Source organism: Leptidea sinapis, chromosome 45 (assembly GCF_905404315.1).
Source record: "Leptidea sinapis chromosome 45, ilLepSina1.1, whole genome shotgun sequence".
Lineage (NCBI taxonomy): Eukaryota > Metazoa > Arthropoda > Insecta > Lepidoptera > Pieridae > Leptidea > Leptidea sinapis.
The window spans coordinates 4,862,086-4,881,268 of NC_066309.1; the positions used below are offsets into that span (position 1 = coordinate 4,862,086).

Genomic DNA, 19,183 nt, shown 5'->3' on the forward strand with positions numbered 1-19,183 from the left:
ATGTGTAAGTATTACTGTGTTTCGGTCTGAAGGGCGCCGAGCTGAAATTACTGGGCAAATGAGACTTAACATCTTATGTCTCTAGGTGATAAGCGCAATTGTAGTGCCGCTCAGAATTTTTGGGTTTTTCAAGAATCCTGAGTGACACTGCATTGTAATGGGCTGGATGTATCAATTACCATCAGCTGAACGTCCTAGTATCTAGTAACAGCAACAACGCGTCATGCTAGCTGGAAATCAGGCGTCGCATTGGAATGGCCAAAACTGCAATGTCTCAACTCCGAAAAATATGGCGTGACCGTAACATCTCACGAAAAACTAAAATGAGGCTAGTCATTAGTCTAATTTTTTCCATCTTCAGCTATGGGGTTGGGACATGGACACTAGAGAAAGCCGACAGATATCGGATTGATGCCTTTGAGATGTGGTGCTGGAGGAAGATGCTTCAAATCCCTTGGACAGCATTCCACACCAACCAATCCGTCTTTAACACTCTAGGTGTAAAAACTCGACTGTCATCCATCTGCCTCCGTAAGATTCCTAGAGTTCTTTGGACATATCGCCAGAAAAGATGGCCACAACCTCGAACAAGTGATGGTTACTGGGAAGGTAGACGGACGTCGCCCCAGAGGTCGCAGCCCTATAAGATGGTCTAACCAAATCCGCACATCTCTGAACACCGGACTACATGACGCTCTGCACGTTGCCAAAGATAGACACAGATGGCGAACTATTGTCAAAAAGTTGAATCCTCGGAGAAATCACGACCCTCAGCAATGAGGAATACGACGCGAGGAGGAGGAGGAACGTCCTGCTCATCTCGCCCCTTTTAATCATAAATAAATAAAAATACTTATTACTATCGTCACGAAAGTTCTCATAATTGCTCCGTTACTGAATGAATCAACAAACCAAAGAACTTCTATATATACTATAAAAAAATACAATATTGTTGAACAGTCTAGTTAGTAACAAAAAGAAAACAAGTTTTTGTAAATAACTCTGTTTCAAGGTAAATCTTGTGAACGCTCAGCGTAGCCTTCTTAACATAGAACAGTGTTTAAGAGTGGACCCGGGTCAAGCGTAATTTGAAGAATAGGTATTTGAAGAAACTATCGCTGTCGGGCTGCGCCCGCATATCTAGATTTTGTGACGAAAAAAACTTCTCTGTAGAAGCATTATCCAGGGAGAAAAAAGGGGAATACGTTTGTATGGAATAACGCTGCTAGCGTCCCCTATTAATGTGTGGTTGCTATATCATACGATTATTTAATTCCGAGCATTTTACACTTACATCAATAATCTACTTAACAGCGATAGTATAATCAAGAAATAATCTGAACAAAGATTTTTATCTCTCCGAATGAATTATATAAATGCCACTTCATTAGTATATTAATTATCGTTTATCCACGATGGTCAGGTAAGTAGTTACTTACTGTTGTCTTTTATCAGCTGAAAGTGAAGAAAGAAGAAAGTGCGATACTTAGTAGTGTTATATTTTCAAAACCTATGTACCTATCCGTGTTTGTAGGTACCCAATCTTTCTGAGTATACCCAAGCGAAATGAAGCAGTTTCAATGTGGTCTTTTATGACCACATACGTTTCCCGCCGCGTCAGTGTCATTCTGTCAACTTCCAGGACAATCAGTGCGCGAAATTTAATTGAAAAATGACTTACTGTGCAGTGAAAAGGTGTCACAAAGCGTCTTATAATGAAAATTATTTGAAGAAAATCACATTTCACACCTAAATACTATTTCACAACTTTTTAATTTAAGTTAATACATTCGTCAAAACAGCCAAATATTTTGTAAACAAAACAGACGCTTCCGACGATACGATCTTTGGAAAAAGTTGAGCCCGTGAGAACATTAACGGCCACTCTTTTGAACCGGCTTCAAATAAGGAGGAGGTTCTCAATACGTTGGTATGTTTTTGAAGTGAAACTTCTTTCTCGACGAATGACTTCTATATCGTCTCGATTTTCGGTTACGCGCCATTTTATTTTTCTAAATCCAAGATGGCCGCCGCGCAAATTTATGATTTCAACAATATTGATATCAAATCCGATGTTCTCGAGGGTGCAGAGAACGAATTTGGGATCATTTTTAAAATCCAAGATGGGCGCCGTGCAAAATTATGATTTCAACAATATGGATATCGTATCCGAAGTGCTCGGGGGTGCAGAGAACGAATTTGAGATCATTTTTGAAATCCAAGATGGCTGCGGTGAAAAATTCTACCGACAAGAAGTCTAAAATTTTATAAAACAATTTTCTTATTACAATTAGGGACGTTAATACGCCCTGCTCATTACATTGCATTGCATTCTGAGCGGCATCACAATACCGCTCGAAGAATGTTAAGTCTCATTTGCACAGTAATTTCACTACTAGGGCGCCCTTCAGACCGAAACACACACAGCTTACAGATTACTGCTACACGGCAGAATAAGGCACCGTAGTGTTTCCCATAATCTAGCGGGCATCCTGTGCAAAGAGGCCTCCCACTGGTACATCCCCTTAGTCGCCTCTTACACACCCTGACTGGTATTCGGATTTCCCTATTCTTAACAATTTGTTATGTTTTTTAAAGTTTATCACTTTATCACCTCACTCCTAGGATAAATACACAAATAAATTTTGAAAAACAAAATTTTATAGTCCGACATCGTTCATAAGATTATATTTTTCAAATTTCCCTATTCTTTTAATGTCCCGGGGAAGCACAGAGCAAACACAGTTGTGAAACTCTTGGTAATAAGGTTGAACTAATACTGCTGGTGATTTATTCCAGATTCCAGGTTATACTGGCAGGGGTGGTGGCATTAGCTGCGGTGACGTCAGCATGCACACCCAGCGTTACCACCGTGAGCGGTTCTCATGCACCCATCACCGTGTGCTCCGGGGCACTGATATTCGCTGACGACTTTGAGTATTTCGATCTAGAGAAATGGCAGCACGAAAACACATTAGCTGGAGGCGGTGTGAGTGAACTTTTAAATAATCAGTATATCATATATGTCATAGATAATTTATACGTCTAGATAGAGCCTTTTGCTGCTAGACAACCGACGAAAACAGGCGAGATGTATTACTTTAGTGTGCGTGACAAGCTGCGACTTACACTCGCGATTAAAATGTCGCTTTGTTTTAGTGTGCGTGTACTACTCAAAATAGAGATTAACTGTCTTTTCGACGCTTTCACAGCTGTCACAGTCGATCTATAGGTATAAATGATCTAAGACATATACCACACCTCTAGTAGTAAAAGAGTAGGCCTAAAAGTAAGGGTTAATTACTGTTCATAATGTTATGAGCAATTTTAGTATAGCGATCTTTTACAACTAATAAAAGATGTAAGTACACAAGCCAAACCTTAAAAGCATAGATTTTTAAAAGTGAAAATCATAGAGAAATCCCACAGGCATTTTGAAATTTTCCTGTCAATGCCGCATTGTTTTACGATGTTTTTGCTTGGAAAAAGAAAACAACAGTCGGGGCGAAAGTGTAATTAAAATAATACTTTCTTTCACTAATTGGTTACCCTGAAGCAGCTTGAGTGCGGGAAAGCATGTCAAGACCGTAAATGGAAGTCAATAATCCCTGTCCACCCCTATGGGAGATGCATGATTGTTGATACAATAGGTAGGCTGATGCCTAGCGTTTTACCCGATTTTTTTAAACGTGCAGTCATTGATAGATTGACAGATGACGGCTATAATCTTGAAAAAACGGAGATAGCCGAAATCCACTACGTTTTAAGCAACTGTTCGCTTTCAAACTTAGCCTCTGAGAGGATGTAAATACTACGTCTTAACCGGATTATACATCGTCGCCAATCGCCATACTGTAATTACTACTATTTCAAACTTATGCCAAATGACTGCATGTTTCTAATTAAACTAAATTTCAATTTTTGCAGTGAAACTTCTAAGGCGACTTCCAACAAGGTTGCGTTAAACGTTTAAAGCTACCATGGACGGGGGGCATGAAAGCTCTGTTGCGTTATTTATCATTTTAATTTAAAAGTATATATATTTTTTTAAATATTTAAAATAAATATTTTTTGAAATATGTTTGTTTGAAGGTTTTTAAACAAAAATTTTTTAAATTACTTTTTTTTGGAAACAAATTTTTGTTGAAATAATTTTTCCAAATATTTTTCTTTGAAATATCTTTTTTTTTTAATTTTGACGGGAAACTCTGAAATATTTTTTAAACTTTGTCCGAAGTTGAAGTTTCACTTCTACTATGTGTCCCAGCACACATTTAATTTTTTTACTTATTCAGTTCCGTCTCCTATAACGTAGTATTTACATCCTCTTTGTATGATCGTACGAGAATAAAAGACTCAGTTTCAAAAGAGAATTGTTTTTATTATAATAAAGGACGAAACGAGCAGGACGTCTCTTACTATTTTGTTACCTTGTTAAACATGTTGAATTTATCGCTGACAACACTGTCAATACAATGATAATTCTGAAGTTTTCCGAATGTCAAGCAGCGTTGAATATAAATGCGGGAAACATTATACGTCCGAATAAACCAATCATAAGCAAAATGTCCCTTTTTAAACATTTAACATATTCTTGGTTTATTATCAGGTATAACTGTATACCAAGTTTATTTGTAAGGCCGTGTTTACTTCTAGTGAGGCAGTTTTTGTTTCCAGAACTGGGAGTTCCAGTACTACAGCAACAACAGAACCAATTCGTTCACAAACAACGGAATTCTATACATTCGTCCGTCGCTGACATCAGATCAGTTTGGTGAAGGTTTTCTGTCCAGCGGTCGTCTGAATGTGGAAGGAGGGGCTCCTGCCGATAGGTAATTATAAACATACATGCCTTGGACTAGGTATATTCCCATTAATTTATGTTAGTCCTAATTGTAATGTACTTTACTGATTTGTTATGTAAATAAACGATGACAGGTATGTGATAAGGAAAGTCCGGGCAAAGCGGAGACACAATACAAACTATTGAAAACTACAAAATTAAAACCGAAATAAGGCACATGTCACAAATGACACCATAATAAGCTTCGACAGGACAGGACTTTGGACAGTGACGTCAATGGAGTCGCATTATATAGGAGTATTTTTTAAACCCTTACGAAATAGAGGGTTGCTATAAGTTTTACGTATGTCAGTCTGTCCCTATTTTCTGATAAAGATCTGTTTAGTCGGAGGTTTTTTACGTTTGTAATCAATATCACATCGTCTTATCTTTATAAGGCGAAACTATGTATGTTAATTTATTGGATTGTGTGTATATTAGTTAAATGACGTTCAGGTAACAATATAATGAGAGAAACAAACACTAGAATATAATATTTTTATTTACATCAAATAATTCGGTACGCTGGTTTATATCAAAATGTTATGTTCCCTGAAATAAATTTAATTTGTTAAAAACTTGCCTCTTAGACTTAGACATCTTTACCAGGGTCTTTTATCTTTTTGGTATAAATATGTAGGGTAAGAGGACATCAACATATCTTTGTATGACAGCTTTTGTCAAATTATAAATGAAGCTAAAGAAGACTTTTGTGTTTGCGTCAATTTAATTAAATACATTGACATTTGAAAGAGATTTCAATACTGAATGCTAAAAAGTTTATCATACTTTTTGAGAATTAATTTCAAACGTTTAAATGCAAAAAAAAATTTACCTTTAGTGGTGAAGTGTAAATCAGCCTTTAAGAAATGATTCGAGCAACTGACACTCGACTTATTTGTTTTATAAAATCTAAACATCTCTCTCTTGCTACGAACTGGCGCCAATTCTCTTCAGTTATCTCGATCGAGTACGGGAAAGTTGAAAAATATTAGCTTTTACAGATTTACGTAAAATAATTATCAATTATCACTAGGTCTATGATACCGTGTAAATAGCACTATTTTGTAATGGTTCGCATTATTGTAAGCCGTTAACATTCACCGGCAATGAATTTTTGTACACAAAATACAATAGTGCTTATCAATATTCACTAGGCCTTTTAAAAAAGAGCGACTCTATAGTTTTAATTTCTAACTGTGTGCTATTCGCGTCCCTTCATCTGTCTCTCTATGACAAGCGGGAGAGAAAGGACTAAATGTCAATAATTCTACCCAATGATATTTAAAAGTATAGATAGGTTACCTAGACAACATTCGGTGCTTATAAATGATACACAAACGCACACATGAATAATTTAACATTGCAATAGCACACTACATTACGATTACACGTCAAAGAAGGACAGTAAATGCAATTATCGCAAGTGAAAAAGAGATAAGTCTAATTTGCTAATTGCTTCGTATTTGCATAGCAAAAACACAGAATCATTCACCAGATATGATTTTTTACCGTACCGTAGATATTATTTTATGCCCAAAATACGATTAATTCATGAGTTCATGTAATAAAAGTTATAAAGTAGTAAAACTACATTTAAATTAGGTAAAATTAGGTGTTATTGATTTAAATAAAATAATATTGATTATAATATATAGCCATATTAATGATATAAATTATTTGTACATAAAATAATAAAAAACATACAGACATATCATAACAAAACCAAAATGTATTGACAGTAAGGGTTCCATTTTTACAATTTTACTAACGACGGCTCCCATAAATTTTTAAGTTTACAATTATTATTTCTTGTATATTATATTATATTATTTATGAATGTATTTTTGTTGAGGGTTTATTACAATAAGATAATGGGAGAAACAGAAAATGATCCATTGATTCTTCTGTAGTTAGCAAGGGATATACCGAAAAGCCTTTGTTACTGAAAAAACTCCTACGCAGGCAGATATCACTTACGGTCTACGTCCGCTACCTACCCTAAAACTTGTTTTTGCAATTTGATAGTTCAGCTATACTCACTTGTTGATTATAATATCATTGATTCTACCATATTTATTGAAAAAATATTCGTTATACTAAATTATTTACGCTTTTTACAAACCAATGTTACATAAATAAAATAAACTTACCGGCGAAAAGTCACACCATCTTTTTTTTGTGTGTGTGATTGACACGCAGTCAACATACGACTAAGGAGAAAAGTGAGCTTCTTTAAGCACACTTTTGCCGTTCCGCTATCAGACTGTGAATGATAATTTGTCCATATGTATATTATATAGAATGTCATTGCTAATGACATCATCTTGTGGGTACAACATACCTACTGGTGTGGTTTTTCGCTGTGGATTTTATTACCAAGAGGTTCCTTCGTGATTTCTCTTACTCAGTGTTGAAATGTGTCATTTCAACCCGGATTTAACTTTCTATGTCAAGATTTTCTTTTGTTTCAAGATTAAATCCAGCCGTTTGCTCTTGCGACGTTTCTTCATTAAGGCGAAGAGTAAGCAGAAAACACGCAAACATGGTGTTTTTAGACAAGTTTTGTGGTGAAACTATAGCATTTCGAGCTATGAATTGAATTGAATTGAATTGCTTAATCCTGTTACACATATCCTTAAGTCTTATTTGTAGGTTACTTATGCTGCTGTTGCTTATAGTTAACACTGCCGCGCCTTTTTGAAGTACTACTTTTCTTTGAAGTCAAACAAGTTTTTTGGCATGGCGTGACGCATTTTTTTGGTACTTCTCTCATAAAAGTAATTCTTATAGCTAGTACTTTTTTGGGTAGGTTCATTTATTCAGATTAGTAGTGAATAACGAGGATTGTAAGCATATAAACTGTTTTCCACGCAAGAATTTTGAAAATATTGGCTTTGTTACATAGATGGCGGGCCGGCAGCGGTGAACTCATATCGCTCAAGGTCGCTGGCATTTAGTGTCGCCTTAAAAAGTCTCTTTATTCTTAGCCAATTTGCTGCTTTTATGTTTCAAGAAGTAGTCACTAGTATGTCTGCGTAGGCACATACATTTTACCGTTTTACAATCTTAGGTTTTACTACGAAGACATGCACTAAAAAGTGTTGAAATCTTACAACGGTCATACAGTAAAAAAAACATCCTCGTCGAAGATAATTTTTGTTTTGGGGTGTGCGTAGTAATAACTAATATATCTAAATGAACCGTAGGTATAGGTGTGTCCTAATTTGATAAACAAAATAATCATATTTTTATAAATTTAACTGATAAAAAAATAGAAGTTGATTGATTTAATAATGATTTATAAGATAAGCATATTATTGCATATTTTCATTACCAAATAGCAAGTTCTTTTAAGTGAATGATATTTGCATAAGCTATACTCGATTCTTGTTCTAATTCTGAAATAAAATAAGTTACTTATTTTCTGAACGTATTTCCCTTCGGTAGACAATCGCAAGCACCAATAGGGCCGTATGCCCATCTTCTGTACCCCACGTTATAGTACGTAAACAGTCAATTCATATTTATTTTTAACCGACTTCAAAAAGGAGGAGGTTATCAATTCGATCGGTATTTTTTTAGTAAGTAAGCTGTTTATACTCGTAATTTAACCAATAAACAAGAATCCGAATGAATATGACAAAAGTAGGTACCCATAAAAAAGTGTTTTCAGGTGTCCTCAGGGGTTTCAAATGTTTACAACATTGTGTTTTGAATTCTGTTTTGTTGCAAAAGAGCATGGGCTTCGGCTATCAGGTGATCGGTAAACATCAAGTAATCCACAATCTATACTGTTCTGAAATTTCATTCCAACATCTATAAGAGTAGGTACATGTCTAATACGTTACAGCTCTGCGATGTTATCATTTTTTAGGTTTTTTTTGCAATATTTCTGTTTGTTATTCTTGTTTATTTATTTATTTCATAATAATCTTATTATAATCATATCGGCCGGAATACGCGTTCGCTAACTATAGGCCTGATGAGACAACTCATGGTTGCTCAAAAAGCAATGGAGACGGCTATCTATGCTCGGAGTTTCCCTGCGAGATAAATCAGAAATGAGGAGATCGTTAGGAGAACCAAAATCACTGAGATAGCCCAAATTATTGCGAAACTGAAGTGGCAGTGGGCAAGGCAATGAGCACATAGCTCTACGGACAGACCGTTGGGGCAGCAAAGTCCTCGAATGGCGACCACGTACCGGAAGACGTAGGGTTAGTAGTCCCCCCTTAAGATGGACCGACGATCTGCTCAAGATCACTGAAATACGTTGGATGAGGGCAGTGCAGGGCAGATCGTGGGGGAGGCTTTTGTCCAGCAGTTGGCGTCTTCCGGCTGATTATTATAGTAAGTAAGTATATAAGTATAGTAAGTATATAATTGTATATATTTTCAGATGCACAAATCCTCAATGGTATGGATGCGAACGTCAAGGCTCACCATCGAATATAATAAATCCTATAAAAAGTGCACGACTTCGTACCGTAAACTCCTTCAGCTTCCGCTACGGACGATTGGAAGTACGCGCCAAAATGCCTGCTGGTGATTGGCTGTGGCCAGGTATCGTAGTTACACGGCCATTATTATAAACGTGTCATGATTATACAAATTAAATTTGTAAATTTTGGCTATTTAATCCCAGGAGTGAGGGACATCACTTTAAAAATAACAAATTGTTTAGATTTGAAAAAGCGACACCTCAAGTCAATTTCCTAATATGCAATTATTGAGGTTAAGCAGGTTATCAACTGTAAAGTAGATCCTGTAGATGGAGCCACAACCTGAGAGTTGAACAAGACGTCACTGGAATGGTTGCCGGTTGGCTCAGTTGGTAAAAGCGCTCGGACGGAAGCCGAGATTGATAAGCTTTTTATCTATACCTGATCGAATTTTTCTTTATTTGTTTTAATTGTATAATACTTATTTACAATATTGTGCACGTGTATAAAACAAGAGATTTTATTTAAATAAGAGATAAGAAAATAATCACTGTATTATACTTATCTACGCCCATATAATCCAATCATCTGAACGACTGCTTTGATAGACCTTTGATAGCTCTATTTTCGTTTTGTTTCTAATTGTTCAGCACAAGGTTTTATATTAAAATTCAGAAAAACCACAGGAGTTGAATATTTTCTATTATGAAACTATTACTCAATTAGGCCATAGACAGATTTTCAAATTACTTTCATATAAGAAGATAGAGTAGGTATAGCATAGACTATAACATCATGAAGAAATATGTAGATATTATGTACTTAATGTATAGACTATTTTTTAGTCAAATAAAATTCTCTAAATAGGTACCCATACAATTATAGTTCTTGTATACAAACTACTCTACGAAAGCAATGATTTTGTTTCTTGATCAATCCGCGAAACAATTACGGCATTTTATGTGATTATCTGCTACTTTTTCCTTATGAAAATTCCACTTACTCAGAATCGCTGCACTGTCAAAGGAATCCTTTGTAAAGCAAGTCATCATGCATTAAACACTAATCCTTTTTCATTTAACAGCAATATGGCTCATGCCAGCGCACAACGTATATGGCACATGGCCTTCATCTGGAGAAATAGACTTGGTAGAGTCCCGTGGTAACAGGAACATGTTCATGAATGGATTGCACATTGGTACCCAAGAAGCGGGCTCTACCCTTCACTATGGCCCTTATCCAGAACTGAATGGATGGGAGCGTGCACACTGGATCAGAAGAAACACCAATGGATATGACAGAGCCTTCCATCGCTACCAACTCGAATGGACACCTGGTAATTTGGTTCACATATATGAACATTCTCTGTAGTTTTAGGAATAGGTATGCATTTGTCACAAATATGTTTGCCATATGCAAGTGGCATATTGATTTAATTATATATTTTTTTTTATTTATACTCCTTCACACTGTCAATAATGAGTCGGTTTCGTTTCTTTTAATCTACGCACAAAGAAAATATTCTGGAGCTGAATGGATGAATTCTTCTAAAGGAGGATTAGAATGAATTTATAAAACCAGGTGGATTTTGTAAAAAAAAATACGGGAAGTAATACAGATCATACCTACTTATTTTCGTAGATACGGGTTTCTGTATTATGTTTTTGTAATGTTTCTGTCTGAAAAATGGGGTAACCCGTAAATACCGTGCATCTGGCAATATTGGTGATTTAGGTAGGTACGCCAACTCGAGACATTATGTACATTAGCTGACAAATACTTCTCAATTTGACGGATTTCTAAGGCTCTCAATACGTAATCTATGTTCATATGTATTGTTGTCACTGTCTAAATAGCAGTGCATAAAAGAAACAACAATATACATGATAATAGATTACTTTTGCGCCATTTGTTTCCGAAGTGGTGTTAATGTTAGAAATGACATCAAAAAGAATTGTAAAGGAAAGACTTTTGAGAAAATAAATGCCTTTTTATGCCTTTATTAATGTTCTGGGTAGGGGCGATCCTAAAAAAACATGCAAGGGTCTGAAGCAACCGATAAGAGAAATAATTAAAACACTTCTAAAATAAAAAAACCTAGAACTTACCACGTTAAAAAACATTTTCGTTAAATTCCAAACACAATAATAACTAGTGCAGTAATAAAAAATTACCAGTGGTAGGCTCAATATAAAATCAAAGTATGGGTACCACAACGGCGCCTATTTCTGCCGTGAAACAGTAATGTGTAAACATTACTGTGTTTCGGTCTGAATGGCGCCGTAGCTAGTGAATTTACTGAGCAAATGAGACTTAACATCTTATGTCTCAAGGTGACGAGCGCAATTGTAGTGCCGCTCAGAATTTTTGGGGGTTTTTCAAGAATCCTCAGCGGCACTGCATTATAATGGATATGGCGTATCAATTACCATCAGCTGAACTTCCTGCTCGTCTCGTCCCTTATTTTCATAAAAAAAAGGTACTCTCTAGGTAACTGTTTCTTTATTTCAGATTTTCTAAGGTTCAGTATAGATGACCTGGAAATAGGACGTGTGACGCCTGGTAACGGTGGATTCTGGGATTTTGGTGGATTTAGCCAAAACAGAAACATTTTGAACCCGTGGAGATTTGGTACAAAAATGGCACCCTTTGATGAGAAGGTATAATCAGCTTCATGATTTAATTTCAAATCGAATTAATTTACATTCTTACTTTTTATTTAAAATAAATCTAAAGTTTTAAATTTGGAATGACTTTACTTCGCGTTTATTAATAACACAGCCTGAGTTTTCCAATGATCCTGAGTGGAACTTTAATGTAATGAGCAGGGCGTATCACTTAAGTACGTGTAGGAGCACGTATTGGTCGTCTCAACATTTCTTTTCATAAAAAACAGCTAACAGTTCTGAGCCTGCGCCCGACCACCTCTGTCGATTGACTTAAGTAAAAATAATTTCTATGATGTTATCCAGACGCTAACAAATGGGAAGGTAGCCTTCCACCAGTGGGAGGCTCCTTTGCACAGGATGCCGGCTAGATTTTGGGTCCCAACGACGCCTATTTCTACCGTGAAGCAGTAATGTTTTAGCATTACTTTGTTTCTGTCTGAAAGGCGCCGTAGCTAGTTAAATTACTGGGCAAATCTTATGTCTCAAGGTGACGAGCGCAGTTGTAGTGCCGCTCAGAATTTTTTGGGTCTTCCAATAATTCTGAGAGGCACTGCATTGTAATGGGCAGGGCGTATCAATTACTGACTAAACTGAACGTCCTACCCGTCGCTTAACTTATTTTAATAAAAAAATGTGTTAGTTAGTTAAAATCTTTATAGTGCCAAACATTAAACAAAATAACCGGCCCATCAGTATGTACACTACCAACATGTGATTCATACAATCATAATAAAATTATAGAAGGTGGATATGCAAGAATAGTTCAACAATTTGACCAATAATTACACTAAGTTTCATTAGAAATTTTATGCCTACATTATATAAAGTTATAATATTTTGTTTTTAGTTTTATATTATTATGAATCTGGCCGTTGGAGGGACAAATGGATTCTTCCCTGACGGTATCGCAAACCCCACCCCTAAGCCTTGGTGGAACGGATCTCCAACAGTAAGAATATTTCTAAATATTGTTTATTTCTTATTCTTATATAAAGTGCGGTAAATTCTAACCCATGTCTCCAAAGATTAAGTAGATACGCTTCCAGCGCTTTTAACGGCAGAGCTAAACATACTATGATTGCCAATTCCGTGACCATCTGGAGAGCAAAGCCCACATTCTCCTATACAAAGCGCAGTTCCGGCCATTTATGGAGTACTGTTGTTATCGCTGGTCTGGGGCTCCGCAGTATAAGCTCGAACCATTTGACCGCGTGCAACGCAGAACAGCTCGAATTGCCGGACACCCAGTGCTCTGTGAACGGCTAGATAACTTGACGTTGGGTAGAAGTATGGAGCAACGTCTTCATTGTGTCTTCTACCGCATTTATAACGGGGGGTATTCCAAATAACTGTTTCATCTGATTCCTGCCGCCGAATTCCACCTTCGTACGACACGCCACAAATTAGGATATCATCCCCACCATATGGATGTGTGGAGGTCCCCCAGTGCGGTTTCTTCCACGTACTACAAAGCTGTGGAATGAGCTTCTTTGTGCGGTGTTTCCGGGACGATACAACATGGGTACCTTCAAAAAAACCACGCACATTTATCTGGTGTTGCAAGAGATAGTGGGCGGCGGCGATCACTTAACACTAGGTGACCCGTACGCTCGTTTGTCCTCCTTTTCCATAAAATAAAAAAAATTGGTGGATTGACGTTCGCACTATTGTTAAGGCGGTTTTTTTTTCAATCGTTAAAGTGCCACAGACTGTCGATCAGTGTGTCCGGACCCTAAATCTGTGTTTTATATTATAATACTAATATTCTACTACAATATATAGGCTGCAACTGACTTCTGGAACGGCCGCAACTTTTGGCTTCCCACCTGGAACCTCAACGTTAACGATGGACAAGATGCTTCCTTACAAGTAGATTATGTGCGGGTTTGGGCATTGTAAATAAATTAAGTTCCGCAGAATATTGTAAATTTAATCATAATAAAATGAAACAAACTATTAAGTACAACAATCTTTTATTTTAATTTATATAACTCAATCAATAATCTTTAATAAATAACAGTTCCTTAGAGCTGTATGATATACAAGTACCTTATCCATAAAACCGCAAAAAAAATTGCGAGTCATGCAAAGGGTACTTACTATTCATTGACCAATGCCTCGTGTCGCCCTGCCAGACTTAAGCGTAAAGATTGTATCCGAAATCTGATCAAATCCCAAGAAGTTGCGAATAGTAGCATGTGGAATACCTGAATGGAGAGCAGAAAATAGAAGGCGCGAGATGATGAATTGACGTACTTGGAGGAAATTTAAGAAGGTTGAAAACTGTACGTGCCGTGTATATAGTAAATAGGTTAGCTACTAGGGTTAAAGACCCTTTTTAGGTTTTGGTATTAAATTATACAACAAAATACCAGACAGTAGGACTCACTGACCACAAATTTAAAAAATATATTAAACTTCCTTTGACATGAAAGGCTTACTATAGTATAGCAGATTTTTCAGATAATAATGCATGGTTCTAGTCCGGTACTGCAGAGGCCACCTAAAATTGTATAATATTAAATAGGCGAAGTTGTTCTATGATGTAAGTAATGTGCTGGGAGTTTCTTATTAGTTCTTCTCCCCATGTCAAAGCTTTAGGAACTGATGCAGCTTCATAACATTCACCGGGTGTTGTTGCCAGTCCACAACAGCAATTTTTAATCTTATTTTATACAATAAAATATAACAGAATTTCTTTGATCAAATATATATATTACTAGCTGACCCAGCAAACACTGTATTGCCGATATTAAAATGACGATACAAAAGTAACTGTTGATCGTAGATGGGGGAAAATTTGAGTTGTATGTATTTTTTAATGTTGAATCATAATCAAACAAATTTAAAAAAAAATGTCAAAAAAGTTCAAATAAAATTTAGCGTGGACCACCCCTAACATTTAGGGGGATGAAAAATAGATGGTGTCCGATTCTCAGACCTACCCAATATATATTAGATATCAAATATAGATACAAAAATATTATCTGCTTGATTTATTGTAAGAATCTTTTTATGAACATGCTGTATAGCAATGCATTGGTGTGAAACTGTGAATATACTGTTATAACAGTACCTAATTGAGTAAAACTACTTAATTAATCCATATGATAGAACCGGGGACTCATATAGTTTTCTGGTTTCTTCTTTGACAGAGGTGTGGATGCAGCCATTAGGTACGGTGGTATAGGACGCCTTTTGTCTGTAAACGGACTAATTCCCGAATAATACCTTCGCTCAATCACCTGAAAATTATATATTGAACAATAATTTGATGATTTAACTTTTAATTCAATGTATTTAATTTGAAATCATGTTACACTGTCATTCGTTTTTGTACTTTTTTCCTATGTAAACTATCATTATGCCCATAAAGCAACCGTGCACAAGTTTGCCCCAAGAGGGTTTTTTGGGAGAAAAACCCATCTTGTCAAGTTGCTCCGGAAAAATACCAACTTTTAGGACCCCTCATTTAGGAATCAAACTCTTATATCTCTATGATATTGAATAAACAGACTTTCAAATCGAATGGTTACACTCAGTTTTTGCAAATTTTTGAAAGATAAACATACGTTGTTAACGCAATAAAATAAAAAAACGCAATCAAACTTCACATAAACATTTAAGTTTTTTTTTTAAATAATATATAGGATACTGAAGACAATCACGCAGAGGGGTGCATGATAATGGATATCACAAGCACTGTGGAGCTTAGAAGATTCAGTACTGATATGGCCAATGAGGTCGCAAGAGCTGGAGCCAGGGTAGTATAATATGGTCCGGAAATATAGGTGGGCTACCTAAGAGCGTCTTAGAAACCAATATCAACAAGAAGCACTTAAACGGGGCAAGTTAACAGGTTTAATCCATTGAAGCACTGATTTAGGCATTTAACAGCAGGAATGGGAATACAGCCATAGTGGCTTCGCTTGGGCTTCAATCATAGCACTGAAAAGGTAAAAACTATTCATAGGGATTTATCAGAATGCTGACTTGACATAATTGCCTTAACAAACCTAAGAGTGGTCGGAATCTGAAAGGTAAAAACTTGCAATTTTTTCATTGAGGCTGATGAAACATCTCCACATCTTCTCTACCTTTGCGGCCCACTAGTGCATAAACGTAACACCACCCTTGGAAAATACACCTTACTTCCATATGAGTGACAAATAGAATACTCAAATCTTGGGCATGATGTTACTAGGATTAAAAAGGGATTCAACTAATGGCCACCAATTATTTTTCTTTCTTGCTATATTTTATCTCAAAATCAAAATTATCACCAACCTTGTCAAAAAATCTTGTTAGCTTGACAGAGTTACTTGTACCCGGTGCCAAAGATCTAGAAAAAAAATGTTTAAAACGTTGTATTATTACTTGTTCCAGAAAATGTGCGCATTTGCTTGCCCCAGCGCCATCTTTTCCTCTAGTTTTACCACATTTTCGATTAAATAAGCATCTAGATTTATATTGATATCAGAGTAGACTACTCCCAAATTAATAATGCGCATACAGATGTTCGCCACTTTTCGGCAACGGTCGTATTTCTCGACCGTCGGGAGACGATATCTATATAGAGTGGTGAAATGCATTACTTTTGCATAATTTAGTAGAATTATATTACAATAATAATAACAAGAGGGGTGTGTAATAGGAGCTCTATATAATTCCACATAGACTGAACACGTGCAGTCGGCACCAATACTTAAAGACGACTGACTGACCGGCTACCACAGCCGACCGCCCGATTTGTTTTCATATTGTGAACACATGATTTGAATTCTATTTCTTTCGCACAAGGTGCAAAATGCAAGTGCATTGTTTAGGGCTCTTACGATTGAATGATTCGGGTGTTTCCGAGAATACGCCCATTAGCGAAGATCTGTATGCGCATTATTTATTTCTGAGCACTGTACTGTTAACCATCTCCGTATGGTATGGGGACTAGTTTTTCCACAAGTAGACCCCTTAATTGGATCCATTTTGCGTGCAGTGTACGAATATAGTGTCAGTTAAAAGCTGATGAATCAGTTCGGGCGATAGTGCGAGTGTCGCTTCTTTCGACTGTCTGCGCTTATGAACTCTGCCTATCGGGTGTTGTGTAGATTGTAGTCTCGCACAGACATTACACGACCTCGATGTTGGAATGGCGAGAACGTCTGCATTGCCTACCATGTACACTTTCCATCTCCAGATGATAACCATACATTTCTTCAGATTTATCTTCCTGTTTAAAACTATTTGATTGACAATGTAGGTAAAACTTCCAGTATATATCAGGCCTCTATTAGTGTCCTTTTCGTGACAGAATCTGCATTTGAGGGAGTGCAGAAGCATGATTGAACAATGAACATAGATTCTCTAATCTGACGCCTGGAGCAATCTAAAAAGGCTTTCTAGAACTGCCTGGATTGGTTGGGAGTTATGACAAATTGGACAACTTTTATCACCTTGTGATAACAATCCTATCAATATTTTTTTTATATAAGAGGGGTACACGGGCAAGAGGCTCACATATTGGGGAGAGGTGAGTCAACCGCCCATGGACATGCTCAACATCAGGTGTCAAGAGATGCGTTGCCGGCCTTTAAGGTGGGAGTATGCTCTTTCCTTGAAGGTCCCTAAGTCATATCGGTTCGGGAAAACCGCAACCGGTAATTGATTCCACAAAGTGGCTGTACGAGGCAAGCAATTTCTCACAAAATGCGCGGTTGTGGAATGCCTGACGTCAACGTGATGCAGGTAGTACTTTGCACGTAATGTCCGGTGGTGGAATTCGACTGGTGGAATCAACCCGAACAGCTCCTCTGAGCACTCTCCGTGATAAATGCGGCAGAAGATGCAGAGAGAACCCACATCTCTACACAACGCCAAAGAATCAAGCCAATCGGAGATAGCTTGATTGTCGATGAATTGAGCCACTCTTCATTGTATGTGGTCAAATGGAAAAGTTAAAACAAAATAATAAAAAAATAAATCAATAAATTGTTGATCCAATTATTTGTGTTATCAATAATATCTTAAAGAATACCTACAGAGATTGTCAATTGAAAATATGTGCAGTGATAGGTAAATTACAGGTAACTTTAGATATTGTTCTATAATATAAATTTTCAACTTACATATTTAAACAAATGATTTGATTTAAATACTTACCTAGGCTGAAAGCAATTGACAAATATTTCATCAGCTCCGCATTGCTCTGCAATGCTACTTGCAAGCCTCCTATACTGATTTTTCCTTTGTTTTTCTTCAGCTAAATCAAACTTCGTCCCAATGACTAGTATTGGTATCTATAAAAATATCTGGTAGTATATATACACACAAAGAACATAGATATACACTTGCAGTTGAGTAGAAGCATTTGAGGTTATTGAATTAAATAGTGCTTGTTTATAACATGGTGAGTTAGAAAATTGCATATAATTTGGTATGGTGACTCTAAATTTGCCATTTTTTGTGTATATTATATTGTCAGCCAAGCTCTCTGCCATCTTGTATAAGTACTTCAGGCTTATCCAGTTTTTCCAAGAGAAATAAATACCTTACCTAATCTAACTTAGCCTGTAAAATATATAATACTAGCCGACCCGACAAAAGTTGTTCTGTATATAATAAATAAAATAATGTTTTTATATGAATTTGTCAATAATATATCATAACATCAAAAATTACTTCGTAAAATATGCACCCTGCTGTCGTAATGAAATTGTTTCACAGCAGAACTGTCAAACTGTGTGTCAATAAATTCTCTCATAGAAATGATGTATGGACACATAAAAGGAAAAACAAATTTGTTGTTTTTATTTAATTTAGTAGCATTTTCCTATTTATTCACCTTTTAAACCTTCCCTGGACTTCCACAAATAATTCAAGACCATAATTAGCCAAATCAGTTCAGCCGTTCTCGAGTTTTAGCGAGACTAACGAACAGCAATTCATTTTTATATATATATAGATTGCATCCTTGTCTGTTCTGTTCATTCTTAGTGAGAATTTGATTCTTAATTAAATTTAAAACATGGTACTATCTGTTGCTAGCCATGGAAAGCTTCAAGATTGAGAGCTGGCTTTAATATATCATTGATAATCCTGCCTAATTATTCTTTTGTTTTGTGATATAAAATGAACACCTACATATGGCATTCCATTTGTTTCCAATAAGAGTATAGTATTCTATCTGGATATATATTTGAACTTATAACTGGAGCAGCACTATATCAGTA

The 19,183-nt window shown here is 36.3% G+C and overlaps 2 protein-coding genes across 2 annotated transcripts in view; one reads left to right on the plus strand and one right to left on the minus strand.

Annotated features, from left to right (window-relative positions):
- On the plus strand, positions 1-13,926 carry LOC126977355 (beta-1,3-glucan-binding protein-like). Its single transcript, XM_050826123.1, has 8 exons — positions 1-4; positions 2,730-2,989; positions 4,678-4,832; positions 9,246-9,409; positions 10,373-10,624; positions 11,800-11,948; positions 12,805-12,906; positions 13,740-13,926. The coding sequence occupies exons 1-8, from the start codon at positions 1-3 to the stop codon at positions 13,854-13,856; spliced, it is 1,203 nt and encodes a 400-aa protein (XP_050682080.1). The 3' UTR covers positions 13,857-13,926.
- The window catches only part of LOC126977417 (rab-like protein 3), a 6,859-nt gene continuing 1,589 nt past the window's right edge, over positions 13,914-19,183 (minus strand). Inside the window, exons 4-6 of the mRNA XM_050826214.1 lie at positions 18,114-18,250; positions 16,245-16,299; positions 13,914-15,202 (exon numbers count right to left, since the gene is read on the minus strand). Of these exons, the coding sequence (XP_050682171.1) occupies positions 15,056-15,202; positions 16,245-16,299; positions 18,114-18,250 (339 nt within the window). The 3' untranslated portion in view covers positions 13,914-15,055. The remainder of the gene's footprint in view (positions 15,203-16,244; positions 16,300-18,113; positions 18,251-19,183) is intronic.